Source organism: Benincasa hispida, chromosome 1, assembly GCF_027475165.1.
Source record: "Benincasa hispida cultivar pf3 chromosome 1, pf3_genome.v1.1, whole genome shotgun sequence".
Classification (NCBI taxonomy): Eukaryota; Viridiplantae; Streptophyta; class Magnoliopsida; order Cucurbitales; family Cucurbitaceae; genus Benincasa; species Benincasa hispida.
This window is the reverse complement of record NC_143478.1, coordinates 11,571,435-11,586,887: the sequence shown is the minus strand read 5'-3', so window position 1 is coordinate 11,586,887 and position 15,453 is coordinate 11,571,435. Positions and strand designations below refer to the sequence as shown.

Here is a 15,453-nt window from a genome sequence, read left to right as displayed (position 1 = left end):
CTTCCCAGTTTGACACCTACAGCCTAATTGCATGTTAATGTGACTTCACCTCATGCTACCCACACCAACCCTTTGCCACAATGGGCCTAAAGTATCTTCCTTTCCCTTAGCCAACGTACTTTGTATGTCTTCTCATGCGCCCACTTCAACTCTTTCCATTCCACCCTTCAATTTCCAACTGACAGCTCCTCGTTTTAATCCGTTCAACACTTAGCTGGTGCATCACCCACCTTTTGTCACCCAAATCACAATTTAATAGCTCAAAACCTTTGATTTCTCAAGATTTATACAAAATAACCAAGTGTTTCCTTGCTCGCGTCTGGCTATTACTCGGTGTGCGATGGCTTCTACTCGATACATGATAGCCTTTTCTCGACGCACGATGGCTTCTAATTGGTGCATGATGGCAATCATCACATATTTATGCGCTCAACTCCTCCACCTAGGCTATCGCATACCACACATCCAACGGCAACCTTTACGCTTAGGCCACTCTTGCTATATGCACTCAGGAGGTCTCCCTCACCTTAAAATAACCTAGCCATCGCATGGCTTCATCGCTCACTTAGTGCCTTGCACTCATATCCGTGCAACCATGCGTTTACTGCCCGTGCAACGCTACACACTCGGTGTCTTGCACTTCTGCTCGCGCGACTCCATGCGTGCGGTCGAGCGCTCACTTCCTGCGCACATCGCCTTGCGCCAACAAGCCTGCTCGTGCGCGTCCATCAGCACCTCACCTGTCCGCATGCCACTAGATTAGTGCCTACCTAACTCGTCACTTTGCTTTAAGTTGTTGCTAATGCCCAATCACATTCCACCACATGAGCAGCCCACTCACGCCAACACTTGGTCATTGCCCTCATGTCATCGCACGACTACTTGGTGCTCACACTTTGCTTTTCCAAACATCACATTTGAATGCATGACGCCTAGCTTAGCCGCGCCTCTTACCAACGCATGGGGTCTTCACGCGTCCAACATGGGCCTTGCCAAGTAGCATATTTAAACTTCAATTGACCTTGGTAACATACAACATATCAATACTAGGTGTTTGTTTGTTTCAATACTTAGTTAAATTTTATTACCCAAAACTTCCACTTTAACGTTTAGTCTTTTACGTTTTTTTCCCCCCATTTCTTAAGGAATTCACCTCTTCTTATATTCCCCTAGAAGATTCTTAATTAACCAAGCTTTAAATTACATAGACAAACATTTGGGGTTTCACAATTACTACCTCTTTAGAGAAAATTTCATCCTCAAAATTTTTCCCAAATTCTTAATCAACCAATTTATAAATTAGCAAGAAAAAGATGTTTTATTCCAAGTATTTGGAAAATATATACAATTTCATATTTTTGGAGTCTTTCCTTTGTCCTCTGGCTCTGGTTCCTTTTGAGTGAAAGCGTATATTCTTCCCGAATGCTGGGTTAATTCGCCTGTTTCCCTTCCCTTCCATTCCCTTGGTCGTCTTTTACCTTATCTCATTGGTCTAACTTCTTAATGAATTGTGTGAGAGGTTGTCTTCCCAGCGTTTGTCATTAATTGAGGACATTCTCTCCTAAAGTGTCCAATTTGTCCACAGTGAAAACAAACATTTGTGTTTTCTGGACATTGATTACCCCAATGATACTGATTATATTTTAGACACCAAGGCCTCCTATTATAGCTAGTGATTGATTTGGAGCAGTGTTGGTTTGTATATCCTATTCCGAACTTTGAAGTATCCTTATTTTTAAAGATTCCTTTATTAGATACTCCTAGAGTAGACCTCCCACTTCCTTATTTAATTCATTGTTTATTTATCATAATATCTTACTCTTTACTCTTTCCAATTTGTAGACTTCTTTCTACTCGCATAGCTACTTCTATAAGTTTGGAAAAGTCTTCCCAAGCAGTGCAGGCTGTTACTGGAGTTTGGATTTCTTGTCATGATCCTACTTCAAACCTCTTGCAATGTTCTATTTCATCATCTATAATGTTTAGTGCATAACGGGACAATTCAGTGTATTTTTGCTCATATTCTGCTATAGTTGTGTTCCCTTGGACAATTTGCAGAAATTCATTTCATTTCATATCACGAAATGAATGAGGGTAGAATTTTTCGTAAAAATTTTCTCAAAATTCTATCCATGTGGGTTTGTTATTTCCTCTTATTCGATTTTCAATCATCTTCCACCAATTTTCTACTTGCCTTTGCAATAAGAAGGTTGCTAGAGTGACTTTTCGGTCTTAAGGACAACCCCATGACTCTGAAACATTTTTCAATTTGAGTAATCCATGCCTCAGCATCTGTGGGATTTGTAGTTCCTTCAAAAGTACCAGCTCCTAAGGATTTAAATCAGTCAATTTCAAATATTTTTTCAGGGTTTAAATGTATTGCCCCAAGATTCTATGTCAATCGTTATGCAAACCTATCTAAATATTGTTCCTCCGAGATAACTTGTTCCTGAGAGTAACTGGCTTAACCTTCATCATTTCCACCCGTTTCATAGGCTCTGGGTTGAGTTCTTTGACATTCATTTCTCAAACTGTTTTCTATAAAAAAAATTAGAAAAACAACATTAGACTCTATTGGATTATGTGTCCTAAAACTCATAGTTTATAAAGTTAAACACGTTCTATTATCAATAAAGATGTTATTCAATATTTCTTCAATAAAGTTGTTATTAATCAATAAATTACATTCATAAAGTCTAAATTCAATAAACTAAGATCCATGGCTATTACATAACTCTATATTGAGACATAAAAATGGATCAAGTTCGAGTAAATAGCTAAAGCGGTCTATAGTATAAGCATAAGGTTGGGTGCCTTATTCTAGTAACATTATTGGATGCGGCCTACTCTGTAGTTGTTACAAGTTGTTGTAAAGGTGCTACAAGCGAAGTGATCCTAATTCGTTCATGTATTGACATGAGGAGTAGGGGCGTCCTATTTAATGAGTTTGCATAAGATCAGACCAATAAATTAGTCACTTTTACTTTATAACATTGTTTACTGTTTAAGACTGACAATTTCGCTTAGATGACTTAGGTAACTCAATCTTAATCCTAAGCTAGCTATGAACTCCTATTTATTTGGGATTATCCTTATATTTTCATAGGTGAGGGTTGGCTCAATAGTGCCAGCTCACTAAGCCTCTTATTTCAAGCGTAAGACCGGGTAGATAGCTGGGGATATAGGGTGCAATAAGGAATTCACGCCTACCCGATTTAGGGATAGGGGAAAGGTTGTTCTCTAAGTACTGAATCCAGGTCTTGAACAAAGAGCCCACCCTCCCATTGGCCTGAGAGGGATATGGTTTGTGATTGGATCATAAACTAATTGTTCACTAGAGGATCAGTAGCAACTTAAGAAACAAGACATAATATCAGGGGTAAAACAACATATTGACCCAGCCGTTATTACGAACAACTTGTGAAGGGTCGACTTACTAGTTATGGTTAAATCATGTGGACATAAATATATCTACAGTGAGGAGAGTGCAACTATCAAGCTATAGTGATGTGACTTAATAGTTAACGAATACTGATTATTTTGGTCTAAAGAGTTTAGCCAATTAATCTTAATCGTTGGAGCTCATGATCTGTAGGTCTATAAGCTCCCTCTACTAACACGTAAAATATAAACACCTTGAATTAATAAATTGAGTGAATTTGGAATGATATCAATTTGAATTGTTAAAATTGAATATCAATTAGTATTAGAGTGGGATTTAAGCACTCAATTGACATTAATTTGAGTTTTGATGGGTGAATTTCTGAAATTGCATGTTTTGGACTGATATGGATGGTTTTTTAGCTTTGGTATTATATTTCTCTTTGATTTCAAAGTTAAATTTGTAATTAGCTCTTATTTGATGAACTTATATGTATGCTCTAGAGTCTGTAATTTATTTAGAGTCATTAGAGTCCAAATTGGGGTGTGATTTGGAGATTGAAGCAAGCAAGATCGTTGAGCAGCTTCTGGAGGACAACTTTGCAACGCTGGGATGAGCATTGCAATGTTGCTCATCCCAACTAAGCAACACGCGGTTCGAGTCGATTCGTGTAGGAAAGGTTCTGGTTCGATCGGTTGAGCCCCAATTCGGTCTGGTTTAACCATTCTTGGATTGATTCAACCCATTTTGATGCTTTGAAGGTCTGTTTCGAGCAGTTCAAGTCCGGTTCAGATTGGTTTGGGTGGTTTTACACCAATTTGAAGTTGGTTTTGGACCTGTTTTGTAATAAATTAGTTATTTTGCTTGCTTAGGATGCCAAAGTTGAACCATATCCGTATAATTTAAATAATTATGCACGTAATGCATGTTGTATTTAAATTTAAACATGTTTGTACATATAGTATGCCATTTAGATTTAAAATCCCACCATAGGAAACATGTTATATGCATTATGTATATATTATAAAATGTTATAATGTATAAAATACATGTTTAGCGTTTCTGTTATTTAATATAACTATTATCTTGGGCAGACCAGAGAAATATATGTTGCACCAGCAGTTAATATAAAGAGATACAATACACACTACAGAAGCTTGAATATCCTTAAAGAGAACGAGATATTCCCGCCTCAACGTAATTGTTAACGTATCTATTTTCTCAACATTAACCTCATTTTCCTCTATTCCAAAGTGAAACTTCAATTTTAAATTATATAAAAAAATTCCAAATGTCACATTTTTAAATATTTGATAAGTTTTGCTAAATTAAAGTTTCACTCTGAAGAAATAATGAGAAAGATTTAATTTTTAAAGAGGAAAACATATTTGGTTGAATGTTAAACGAATTATTGTTTATTAAATAGTAAATCTAGATATATAATTTTACTATAAATAAGTCTCTCACTCTGTTGTCAAACACACACCAACCAATACTTTATATATCTCTCTCTTTTACTTTCTCTCTTACTTTCTCCTGTTAGTTGTTTTATGGGCAATTGGCCAAAAAAGAGGGTGTTCTAGTTGTAGAGCTTTGAGCTCAACCTTTCAGTGCATAGTAGTTTGAGCTACACAACGTTTCATTTCTATTGTTGTATCCTAGAGGAGATGGGCCACATAATATCTGTTGCACCGGTGGTTGATATGAAGAAATTCAATACACATCACATAGGACTTGAATCTCCTTAAAGAGAGTGAGATATTCGTGTCTCGATCTAATTATTTACGTGTTTGTTTCTCTATTTTTACTCCATTTTCCTCTTTTATTTATAATTCTCCATCAATTTTAAGGAGATTCAAAGATGGAGTCTACTATTAAGAAATCAAAAGAGAATATTGAAGGTCTCAACAAGTCATTTCGACATAAGGGAGCACACTTTAAAAGATAGAAAGGGAAAGTGTTGTTCTGCCTTAATCTTCTCAAAGTGGCCTATGTCCTCATAGAAAAAAAAATCCCAAAGAAGATTGATGTTGAAAGCATGGACTTTGAAGAGTTCATGGGACACCAAGAGAAAATTGATAAGTATGAGAAAGATTAGTACAAATATCGGTATTATCGTTTAAATTATCTTGCTAATCAATTTTATATTATTATGATACTATATTCACATCTGCCAAGAAAATATGGAAAGCATTACATAGTAAATATGATATTGAAGAAGCAGGTGTGAAAAAAATATGCTGCAAGTCGCTTCTTTCACTTTCAAATGGTGGATGGAAAATATGTAGTAGAGCAAGCACAAGAGTTTAAGATGATAGTGGCTGAAGCAACATTTGAAGGAATTAATATTGATGACAATCTTATTGTTGCCGGCATAATTGATAAACCTTCACCGCCATGGGGAGAATTTCAGAAAAATATGCGTCATACGCAAAATGAAATCTCTCTGAAAGTATTAATTACTCGCATTCGTGTGGAAGAAGAGGCAAGGGGCAAGATGCTTTGATTCAAGAAGGTAATGAAAATCTCACAAAGGTAAACCTAATCTCTTCTAATGACAATTTAACTAATAGTCAGATTGTTAATAATAGTCATTTAAAGTCAAAGAAGAATAATATGAAAAATAATAATAATAAATCTCAATTTTCTAAGATGAGATATCCAAACCAAGTGAATAAGAACCAAACACATCCTCAACACTCCAAACCAATTTATTTTGTTTGTGGCAAAAGTGGGCATATTGCTTAAGTTTGTAGACTTCAAAAACAAGAACCTCTACCACAGGCTAATATTACTAAAGAGTCGTTTATGGCTACGATAAGTGATATATGTATATTTCAAAGTGTTGAAGCATAGTGCATTAACTCTGAAGCCAATAGACATGTCTGCTATGACAAAAATTGGTTCAAAGTTTATACTCCTTTTGAGGAGTCTAAAATAATAATGCTTCGTGATTCTCACACCACCCCAAATTTTGGGAAGTGAGGAGGTTGAATAAAATTCACCTTTGTATGGTATTGATAACTTGTAGAAATACATGTTATTTATATCATCTTACTTAGAATATGCTGCAATAGGAAGGAAAAGTTACATCAAACATATTAAAATTGGCTTAGAAACGTAAAGATTGTAGAAGTATCGAAAACACACTCGCTGACCGCATTGCGAGGGCAAAAAGGATGTCCAAATCTTTGTTTTGCAGGTAACAGGTATCACCGCATGCGACGATTGCTCATGGACAAAAAGAGCAACGTATTCTCAAGGATTTTGTATCAACGCATGCGATGATTGCTCGTGGACAAAAAGAGCAACGAATTCTCAAGGATTTCTGAAATTGTACAGCTTTTCTGATGTACGACCCGACAAATTGAATGTGGAGCAGAGCGTACATTCCCACCAAGCCTCGACGGGAAAAAGTAACTTTTCGGAGCATGATCACTGACGCAGGAGGTGCTAAGGTCTATAAATAACAACATCAACACTCAGCAAAAGAAAAGAGAAAAACACACGGAAAAAGAGACAAAAAGAAGTTCTATGCAAGGGTCATTCTTCCCTCGAGAACTCTCCTGAGAAGAAAGTTCTCCATCTCATTTCTCCATCACGCCGACAAGCAAATAGCTCTGATCGGTATCCGTGCCAAGACATTGACACGCTGATCTCTTTTGTTCTTACTTTCCGTTCAACGATTATTGTTTAATTTCCTGTCTTTCATTCATATCTCTATAACAAACGCTTTATCTTTACCAGTTAATATCAGTATTGGAAACACACCCACTGACCGCATTGCGAGGGCAAAAAGGATGTCCAAATATTTTTTTTGCAGGTAACAGGTATCACCGCATGTGACGATTGCTCGTGGACAAAAAGAGCAACGCATTCTCGGAGATTTTGTATCACTGCATGTGACGATTGCTCGTGGACAAAAAGAGCAACGCATTCTCGGGGATTTCTGAAATTGTACAGATTTTTTTATGTACGACCTGACAAATTGAACGTGGAGCAGAGCGGACATTCCCACTAAACCTTGACTGGAAAAAGTAACCTTTTAGAGTGGGACCACTGACGCATAAGGTGCTAAGGTCTATAAATAGCAACATCAACACTCAGCAAAAGAAAAGAAAAAAACACACGGAAAAAGAACGAAAAGAAGTTCTGTGCAAGTGTCATTCTTCCCTCGAGAACTCTCCTGAGAAGGAAGTTCTCCATCTCATTCCTCCATCATGTCGGCAAGCAAATAGCTACGATCGGGATCCGTGCCAAGACATTGACACGCTGCTCTCATTTGTTCTTACTTTCCGTTCATCGATTGTTGTTCATTGTCCTGTCTTTCATTCATATCTCTGTAACAAACGCTTTATCTTTACCAATTAATATCATTATCATGTTCATCTTTATCTCTCTATTCACCGTAATGCATTCATCTTCCATTTCTCTCACTATGAGTAACTAAACCTCCAGGGTGCGGGGGAAGATTGAGCGAGTAAGTCAATCCATGTTGAAGAAGTCAGCTAAGTTTAGTTAACACATGCTCAATGGTATCTTCACCTGTGAGAGCAGAAGTGAAGATACTAATCCACCTCTTGAAAAAAGGTTGATAGAATGCGTTAACTAAAACAAGAAGTATTTCCAGAGATGGAAACAACCTTGCGCTCGCAAGCGTTCATCCCTGATCATCATAGAGATATGGTGATGCGGGTGATCACTGAGAGTTGTAAGCCAAGGGAAAACGGAACCTTAGTTGCGTCCTCAACAGAATTGACAGACTTGCGATGTTCTTTCCCCAAACCCGTTCTAACTCTGATTCAATTCACAAGACTTGCCATCGCATTCTCTCACACACACTTTCACAACTTTATATTTATTTACCTGTTTATTCGTTTATCATCGCATTTTACTCTTTACCTGTTTATTCATTTATCATCGCATTTTACTTTTCAGCACCTCACAATATTAATTTTGATTACGGTCGCATATATCACATCATTGTTGCATTAGTATCGCAAATCCCCATGTTCGACCTTGGATCATTTTGAGAAACTTGCGGTGGAATTATACTTGGTTTCATCGCAAGAAAACTTGTGACACGCATAAACTGCATGAACGCATTCTACAGTGAATTTTGTAGCATCGCATATATTATCTGGAAGCGTGATTAAGACATCGCATATATCATAACATCAAATCTTGCGGTGGCACTACATCCGCCGCATCAATAAGTATTAACTCTGAAAGATGAGCTTTACACACCCTCCATGAGGAAGAATTTAATGTCGAGTTATATTCTTAATAAAGTTGGCTTTAAACAAATTATGGAATATGATCAGTATGTGATAAAAAAAAAAATTGTTGGAAAAGGTTATGCCTATGATTGAATGTTCAAATTGAACATTGAAAATATCAATAAAGCATCTACCAGTTTAATTTACATGCTATCTTCTTTAAATTTTTGGCATGCTCATTTGTGTCATATAAATAGTAAATATGTGAGGATGATGAGTAGTCTTGGATTAATTCATAGCTTAAAAAGTAATTTTTAGAAATGTGAAGTATGCAACAAAGTTAAGACCATAAAAGAACCTAAAAAAGTGTTGAAAGAAATATTCAATTATTAGAATTAATTCATACTAATTTTTGTGAATTTAAATGAATTTTAACTAGAGAAGAAAATAGATAATTTATCACTTCTATCGATGATGTTTCAAAATATACTCATTTTTATTTATTGAAATAAAAATGTTGCTTTTGAGAATTTTAAAAAATTTCTCCTTGAAATTGAAAATCAATTCGAGAGAAAAATTAAAACAATTAGAAGTGATAGAGGTCGAGAATATGATTCATTTGAATTCAATTCATATGTTGTTAAATCATTAGTAATAATTCATGAGACTACTCCCCTATATTCACCCGCTTTTAATAGAGTAGCAAAGAGGAAAAATAGAATCTTAATTAGTTTGACCAATGCTATGCTACTAGAAGAAGGTGCATCCTTTAATATTTGGGATGAAGCAGTTTTGACTACTTGTCATGTGTTAAGTAGAGTGTCACACAAAAAGACAAAGATTACACCTTTTCAATTATGGAGAGGGTATAAGCCAAATTTGGAATATTTAAGAGTTTGAGGATGTCTAGCTTTTGTAAGGCTAACATATCCTAAAAGACTGAAATTAGGGTCTAAAGCTACCACTTCTGTTTTCTTAGATATGCAATTAATAGTCAAGCCTATAGATTTCTTAATATTGAACATAATGTGATTTTTTAATCAAATAATGTAAACCCTGTTTGGTGACTATTTTGTTTTTTGTTTTTGTTGAGAAATACAAAAAGTAGCTTTCAAAAAGTTTTTTTTTTTTTTTTTTTTGAATTTGGTTAATAATTGAACCATTGTACTTAAAAAATATGCAAATCAGTGTAAAAAACGTAGATGAAATAGGCTTAAATTTTAAAAAATAAAATAGAAAACCAAATAGTTACCGTGTGGGGCCGTAATTTTTCATAAAGAACAATTTCCTTTCAAGTCAAGAAATAGTGGGGGTTAAAGCAGTGAACAAACTTCTAAGTTTGGTTCCTCTACTCCTAGTGATAATAATCACAACAATTCTACAGTTTAATTGAATAGGAGTAAAAAAGCTAGAATCGTGAAAGATTTTGCTCCTGGTTTATATGTTTATAATGTTCAGAAAATGCCAATTTTTTTTTTTGTAAGAATCTTTAACATCTCCATATGCAATTTTATGGAAAAAGACGGTAAATGATGAGATGAAATCATTAACTTCTAATAAAACTTGGAAATGAGTTGATCTACCACCTCATTGTAAAATTATTGGGTGTAAATAGATTCTAAAAAAATTGAAATTGGATGGTAGCATAGATAAGTATAAACCTATAATTGTCGCAAAAGGTATTAAACAAAAGGAAGATTTAGACTTCTTTGATACATTTTCTCTAGTTACAAGAATCACATCCATTAGCTTGTTAATTGCAATTGTTATAATTTTTTATACGTAAATTCATCAAATTGATGTGAAAACAATTTTTCTAAATGGTGATTATGGACCAACCTGAAGGTTTTATCGAGCCTGGACAAGAGAATAAAGTGTGTAAGCTTACTAAGTCCCTATACGACTTAAAGCAAGCTCCAAAGCAGTGGCATGAAAATTTTGATTCTTGCATGCTAAATGATGGTTATGAACCAAATGAATGTGGCAAGTGTATCTATCATAAATCATGGAAAGATTCTGATCATGTTATTGTTAGCCTATATGTTGATGATTTACTGATATTTGGCTCAAATAATTGTTATAAATGAAACAAAAAAATTGTTAAGCAATCATTTTGATATGAAAGATCTTGATGAGGCTAATTTTATTATGGGTATGAAAATAACAAAAAATCTAGATGGATTTTTTCTTGACTAATCACATTATATCGCGAAAATACTCAGTAAATATAATTATTTTGATTATAAACATGTTTCTACTCTATTTGATTCAAGTGTTCACTTATTTCCTATTGAAAATGAAATTGATGTAATTAGTCAAAATGAGTATGCTAGTGTGATTATTAGCCTACGATATGCAATTGATTGTACTAGACCTGACATTGCATATGCAGTAGGAGTTCTTAGCAGGTTTACAAGTAAGCAAGGAAAAGAGCATTGGCATGTCATTGATTGTATGATGAAATATTTATTAGGAACAAAAGATCATGGCTTACTTTATAAAAAAATATCTCATCGTTATTGAAGGTTTTTCTGATTCTAATTGAAATACATTGTCAGGTGATTCTCTATCTATTATAGAGTATATTTTTACCTTGAGAGGTAGTGCTATTTGTTGGAAATCTAAAAGAAAAACAATTATTGTCAACTCCACTATGGAAGTAGAGCTTATTGCTTTAGCTTCAGCTAGTGAGGAAGCAAGTTGATTAAGAGATTTATCATATGAAATTCCAATGTGGGAGAAACCATTACCTCCTATCTTGATAAAATGTGATAGCACTGCCACAATTGGTAGAGTAACAAGTTGTTTTTATAACGGTAAATCCATGCTTATAAGAAGAAGTGAGGTCTTATTTGAGTAATGGGATCACTAATGTAAATTACATTAAATCGCATGATAATCTTGTAGGTCCATTAACAATGGCCTTAACTAGAGAAAAGGTTTGGAACACATCGAGTGAGATGAGGTTGAAGCCCTTAAAATTATTATGAGCCATAGGATATCCACCTAGTAATCAAAGATCCTGAAAACTAGGTTCAAAGAAAAAGACGAATTATAAGGTGGTCGAGAAATGCACTATCTTTATATATTGATCCATTCCTATTATGTGAGTAAATGATCATATAACGATATGGAGGGTTGGATTTTTTTTTAATAAAATTCTGGAGTCATCATACAATTACGAATTTTCATTTTACAATTACTAAGGTTGGCAACGGGGTGGGGGCGGAGACAGGGACCGCCCCATTCCCCATTTTGAGGAGTCGGGGTCAAGGTTAGGGAATCCCTGTTCGAGGATCGGGTCCCTGCAAGGAAAAATTCCCCGCCCACTAGTTTTTCTTTTTAATTTTTTTTATTTAAAATCAATATTTTTTGTATTTCTATTGAAATGATACACTTTTTAGGTAACAAGTTAGTATTATTATTGTTTTATTTATTTAATTTAATAATAAAAAATATTTTAACATTTCTTTATTTTAAAATTCAATAAAAAGTTGATGTTAATTATATTATGAAAAAAATAAAAACAATAGCTTAAAGCTATTACTATATATATATAACAAAATTATGAAAAAGAATTAAAAAAAAATAAAAATAGTAAAAAGCTACTGTTACATATATGTGTATATATATATATATGCTTCCCGTCTCACCCTGTCCCCGATCAAACCGAATATTCCCAAGATTTGCCAACCCTAACAATTACCAACCAAAAATATCTTTACACTAGAAAAAAAAATTAACAATGAGAATAGTAAAGTTAGGGAAGTAAGTTCATATCTCCATGATTTAGGATGCTTTAACAATGGAGTCATTGCTACACGTGTTAAAATAAAACTTTATATCTATATTTGTGAACAAAAACATAATACAACAATGATAAAAGTGTGAATTCATTTAATCAGAATGTCTTCACGTTTAAAATTCCTTTTTTCTTCTAATTACACCCATCAGAATGTCTTTGCGTTTAAAATTCCTTTTTTCTTCTAATTACACCCATCAGAATGTCTTTGCGTTTAAAATTCCTTTTTTCTTCTAAATACACCCATCTCACTAGTAAATATTCAAATCAACTTATAATAAATTTACATCGACACCACGGATGATGGATATAACCTTAGAAAAAGGTAGAAATCATTTTTTACGTGAAGTAAATTCTGTAATTAACCTTCTAAACCCGTAAGAAATTGGCAAAGACTTCATAATTTGTGTTAGAATCATGTACGAGGTCATCATATAATATGAAAGACGTATGGTCAAACAGAGTAATGGAAAACAGAGGTAATGTAGATATACAAATCTCAAATAAGGCATTCCGCGTGTACGTTATAATGTACGTTTGAAATAAATAAGAAAAAGGAGGTCGGCAGAGGAAGACAACAGGGAAGTGAAGGTGTTGAGGCTGGCAACAAAGAAATGAAAGGTCCACACTCTCTCTCCCCATTCCCTTTTATTTCCTCTCTGCTCTGCTCTGCTCTGCTCCGCTCCTCCAAGTACATGCACCCACCCCATGGATTTCAATCGCCCCCTCTGTTGCTTGTGCGGCGACGTCGGTTTCTCAGCCCACCTCTTCCGTTGCTCCAATTGCTCCAACCGGTTCCAGCACTCGTAACCCCCACAACACATCCCCTCTCCTTTTTTTTCATATGTACATATTTTTTGTTCTAACTTAGGTTCTCATATCATGTTAAATTCTTCAGTTATTGCAGTAATTATTACTGCGGGGAATCAGGGGATGCAACAATTAAAGTTTGCGACTGGTGCCGGAGTGATCAGAGAACCCGCCGCCCTGGCTCCGCAACTACACCCCAAAAGGATCATAAAATCAGTGATAATCAAATTACTGAGAGAAGAAGCTCTGCCGCCGGACTGCCTTCGCCTCGCCCGGCTCCACGACGCTACAAGCTTCTCAAGGATGTCATGTGTTGAAACATGAAACTTTAAACCCACCCGTCAACTCCAAACCAATCAAATACCTCTATCAATTTTCATTTTCTTATTTACGTACACATGTATCTTTAATCTAATCGTCTATGTCGCTTTTCAAAATTATCAATAACCTACATGGCTCTGTAATTTATAATCAAGGCGTTTTCGATTACTTCAACTTAATCATGTTTCATGAGTACCTAATTTTACTTAGAAAGGATGAGATTTGTGCTTCAAATATTCCAATAAATCTATATATATATATATATATATATAAATAAATAGAAAAGTATTTTCTTTACATCTGTTATCAATCGTTATGGAAAAACAAGATAGAAATGGGAGGTGAAAATTATGAAGAAGGTGAGGGAAAAAGGCCATGTCACTGTACACGTGGAAACAGGTGGCTGACTGGCAGAAGTATCAGACTCCAATGCCAAAGACTCGAACTTGAAATTCGGATTCGATCCGTACAGAGCTTGCACGCCTTCCACGTCATCCACTTCCAAATTTGCCTTCTTTTCCCTCGGCTTCAAGCTTGGATACATCACCGATTCTCTCACCGAGCTGTGACCCAGCCCCAACAAATGACCAATCTCATGCGTCGCCACCGATTCCAAATCAACCGCCACCGCCGATTTCTCCTTCTCGAAATCAACCGTCCACGTCTCCGCCGCATCCAGGTGGAGCCTCCCAATCTCCGGCGAAAAAGAATGCGCCAAAACCCCCAATACGCCGTCGAACGCCTGCCCGTCGCTATGATCGCCTCTGTAAAACCCGATTTTGATATCGGCGTACCCATAGTCGTCGGTCTCCTCGAAACGCACCGGAATCACGTGGGCCCATTTAGAAAACGCCTTACGAAATACGGCTCTCACATCTTTTAAACTCAAGTTGCTTATCCAATTCTCCTCGAAAAATGCGTACGTCAGCACCATTGGCATTCGCCGCGTCCACCGTGGCTTCCCGGGGAAAAATACATAACGCGCCGTTGCGTGGGGTGTGTGCAACGTGTCGGACACGCGCCACCGCATTGAAGTGGAATTTGACCGGAAAATCACCGCGGCGGTGGGGTTTTGGGGGAGTGTTGTTGGGGATGGAAGGCAGGGCGGCGTACAGAGGAAGAAGAAGAGGAGCAACAGAAGGGGAAGAAACATGGCGGTGGCGGTGAGACCATTGGCATACAGACAGTTAAGAGAAATGGAAGCTTATTGTTTGTTATATATATATTATACATATAAAGAAAAAGTAAAATTATTTTGTTTTTTGGATTCTCAATAAGTGAATATTAATCTTATATTGTTGGATGTTCATCTTTCTCTGCTCTTTAAACGTAACGATTGAATTTTGACAAACATTCGTAGTTTGGTGGAACAACCTTCTCTTTCACTTTTTCTTTTTCCTTCCTATATTTTTAAAATCTTATTCAAATAAGTAAATATGTTTTTTTATTACATAGCTCAATGGACGATAAATGATATACTATAAATAAGAAAAAAGGGGAGAATTTGTTTTATCAATTAACGCATAACCGTATCTTAAAAAAGATCTACCTTAAAAGCATATTTTGAATTATATAATCTACTTGTACATTAAGGATAATGATTATGCATCGTCTATGTTGTACTTCATATCTATGTAACCCATTTTATTCAAAGTATAAAAAAAGTAATTAAAAAAACCATCACATGGCAAATTTTTATTCAACGACTACCATTTTTTTTTTTTCGAAACTATGCGTGAAGTGTAAATAGTGAATTTAGATTTTATATCTTTAGAATTACATATAAAGCAAATGTATGGCCCAAATACTCAAAAGGTAGCTAAATAAGACCAAAAGGTGGTGGTTTGGTAATGGGAGAAATGTCAAAGAACAAATGATAAGGATGTGTGTGAGTTAGTTTAAGTTGAAGTGTTGGAAGC

General features: G+C 35.5%; 2 protein-coding genes across 2 annotated transcripts; one reads left to right on the top strand and one right to left on the bottom strand.

Annotated features, from left to right (window-relative positions):
- Window positions 1–12,997: 12,997 nt before the first annotated feature.
- LOC120090420 (uncharacterized) lies at window positions 12,998–13,713 on the top strand. Its single transcript, XM_039048075.2, has 2 exons — window positions 12,998–13,209; window positions 13,302–13,713. The coding sequence occupies exons 1-2, from the start codon at window positions 13,112–13,114 to the stop codon at window positions 13,528–13,530; spliced, it is 327 nt and encodes a 108-aa protein (XP_038904003.1). The 5' UTR covers window positions 12,998–13,111; the 3' UTR covers window positions 13,531–13,713.
- Window positions 13,714–13,768: 55 nt separating this feature from the next.
- On the bottom strand, window positions 13,769–14,832 carry LOC120090417 (metalloendoproteinase 4-MMP-like). The gene has a single exon (XM_039048061.2). The coding sequence runs from the start codon at window positions 14,685–14,687 to the stop codon at window positions 13,848–13,850; it is 840 nt and encodes a 279-aa protein (XP_038903989.1). The 5' UTR covers window positions 14,688–14,832; the 3' UTR covers window positions 13,769–13,847.
- Between the last annotated feature and the right edge of the window lie 621 nt (window positions 14,833–15,453).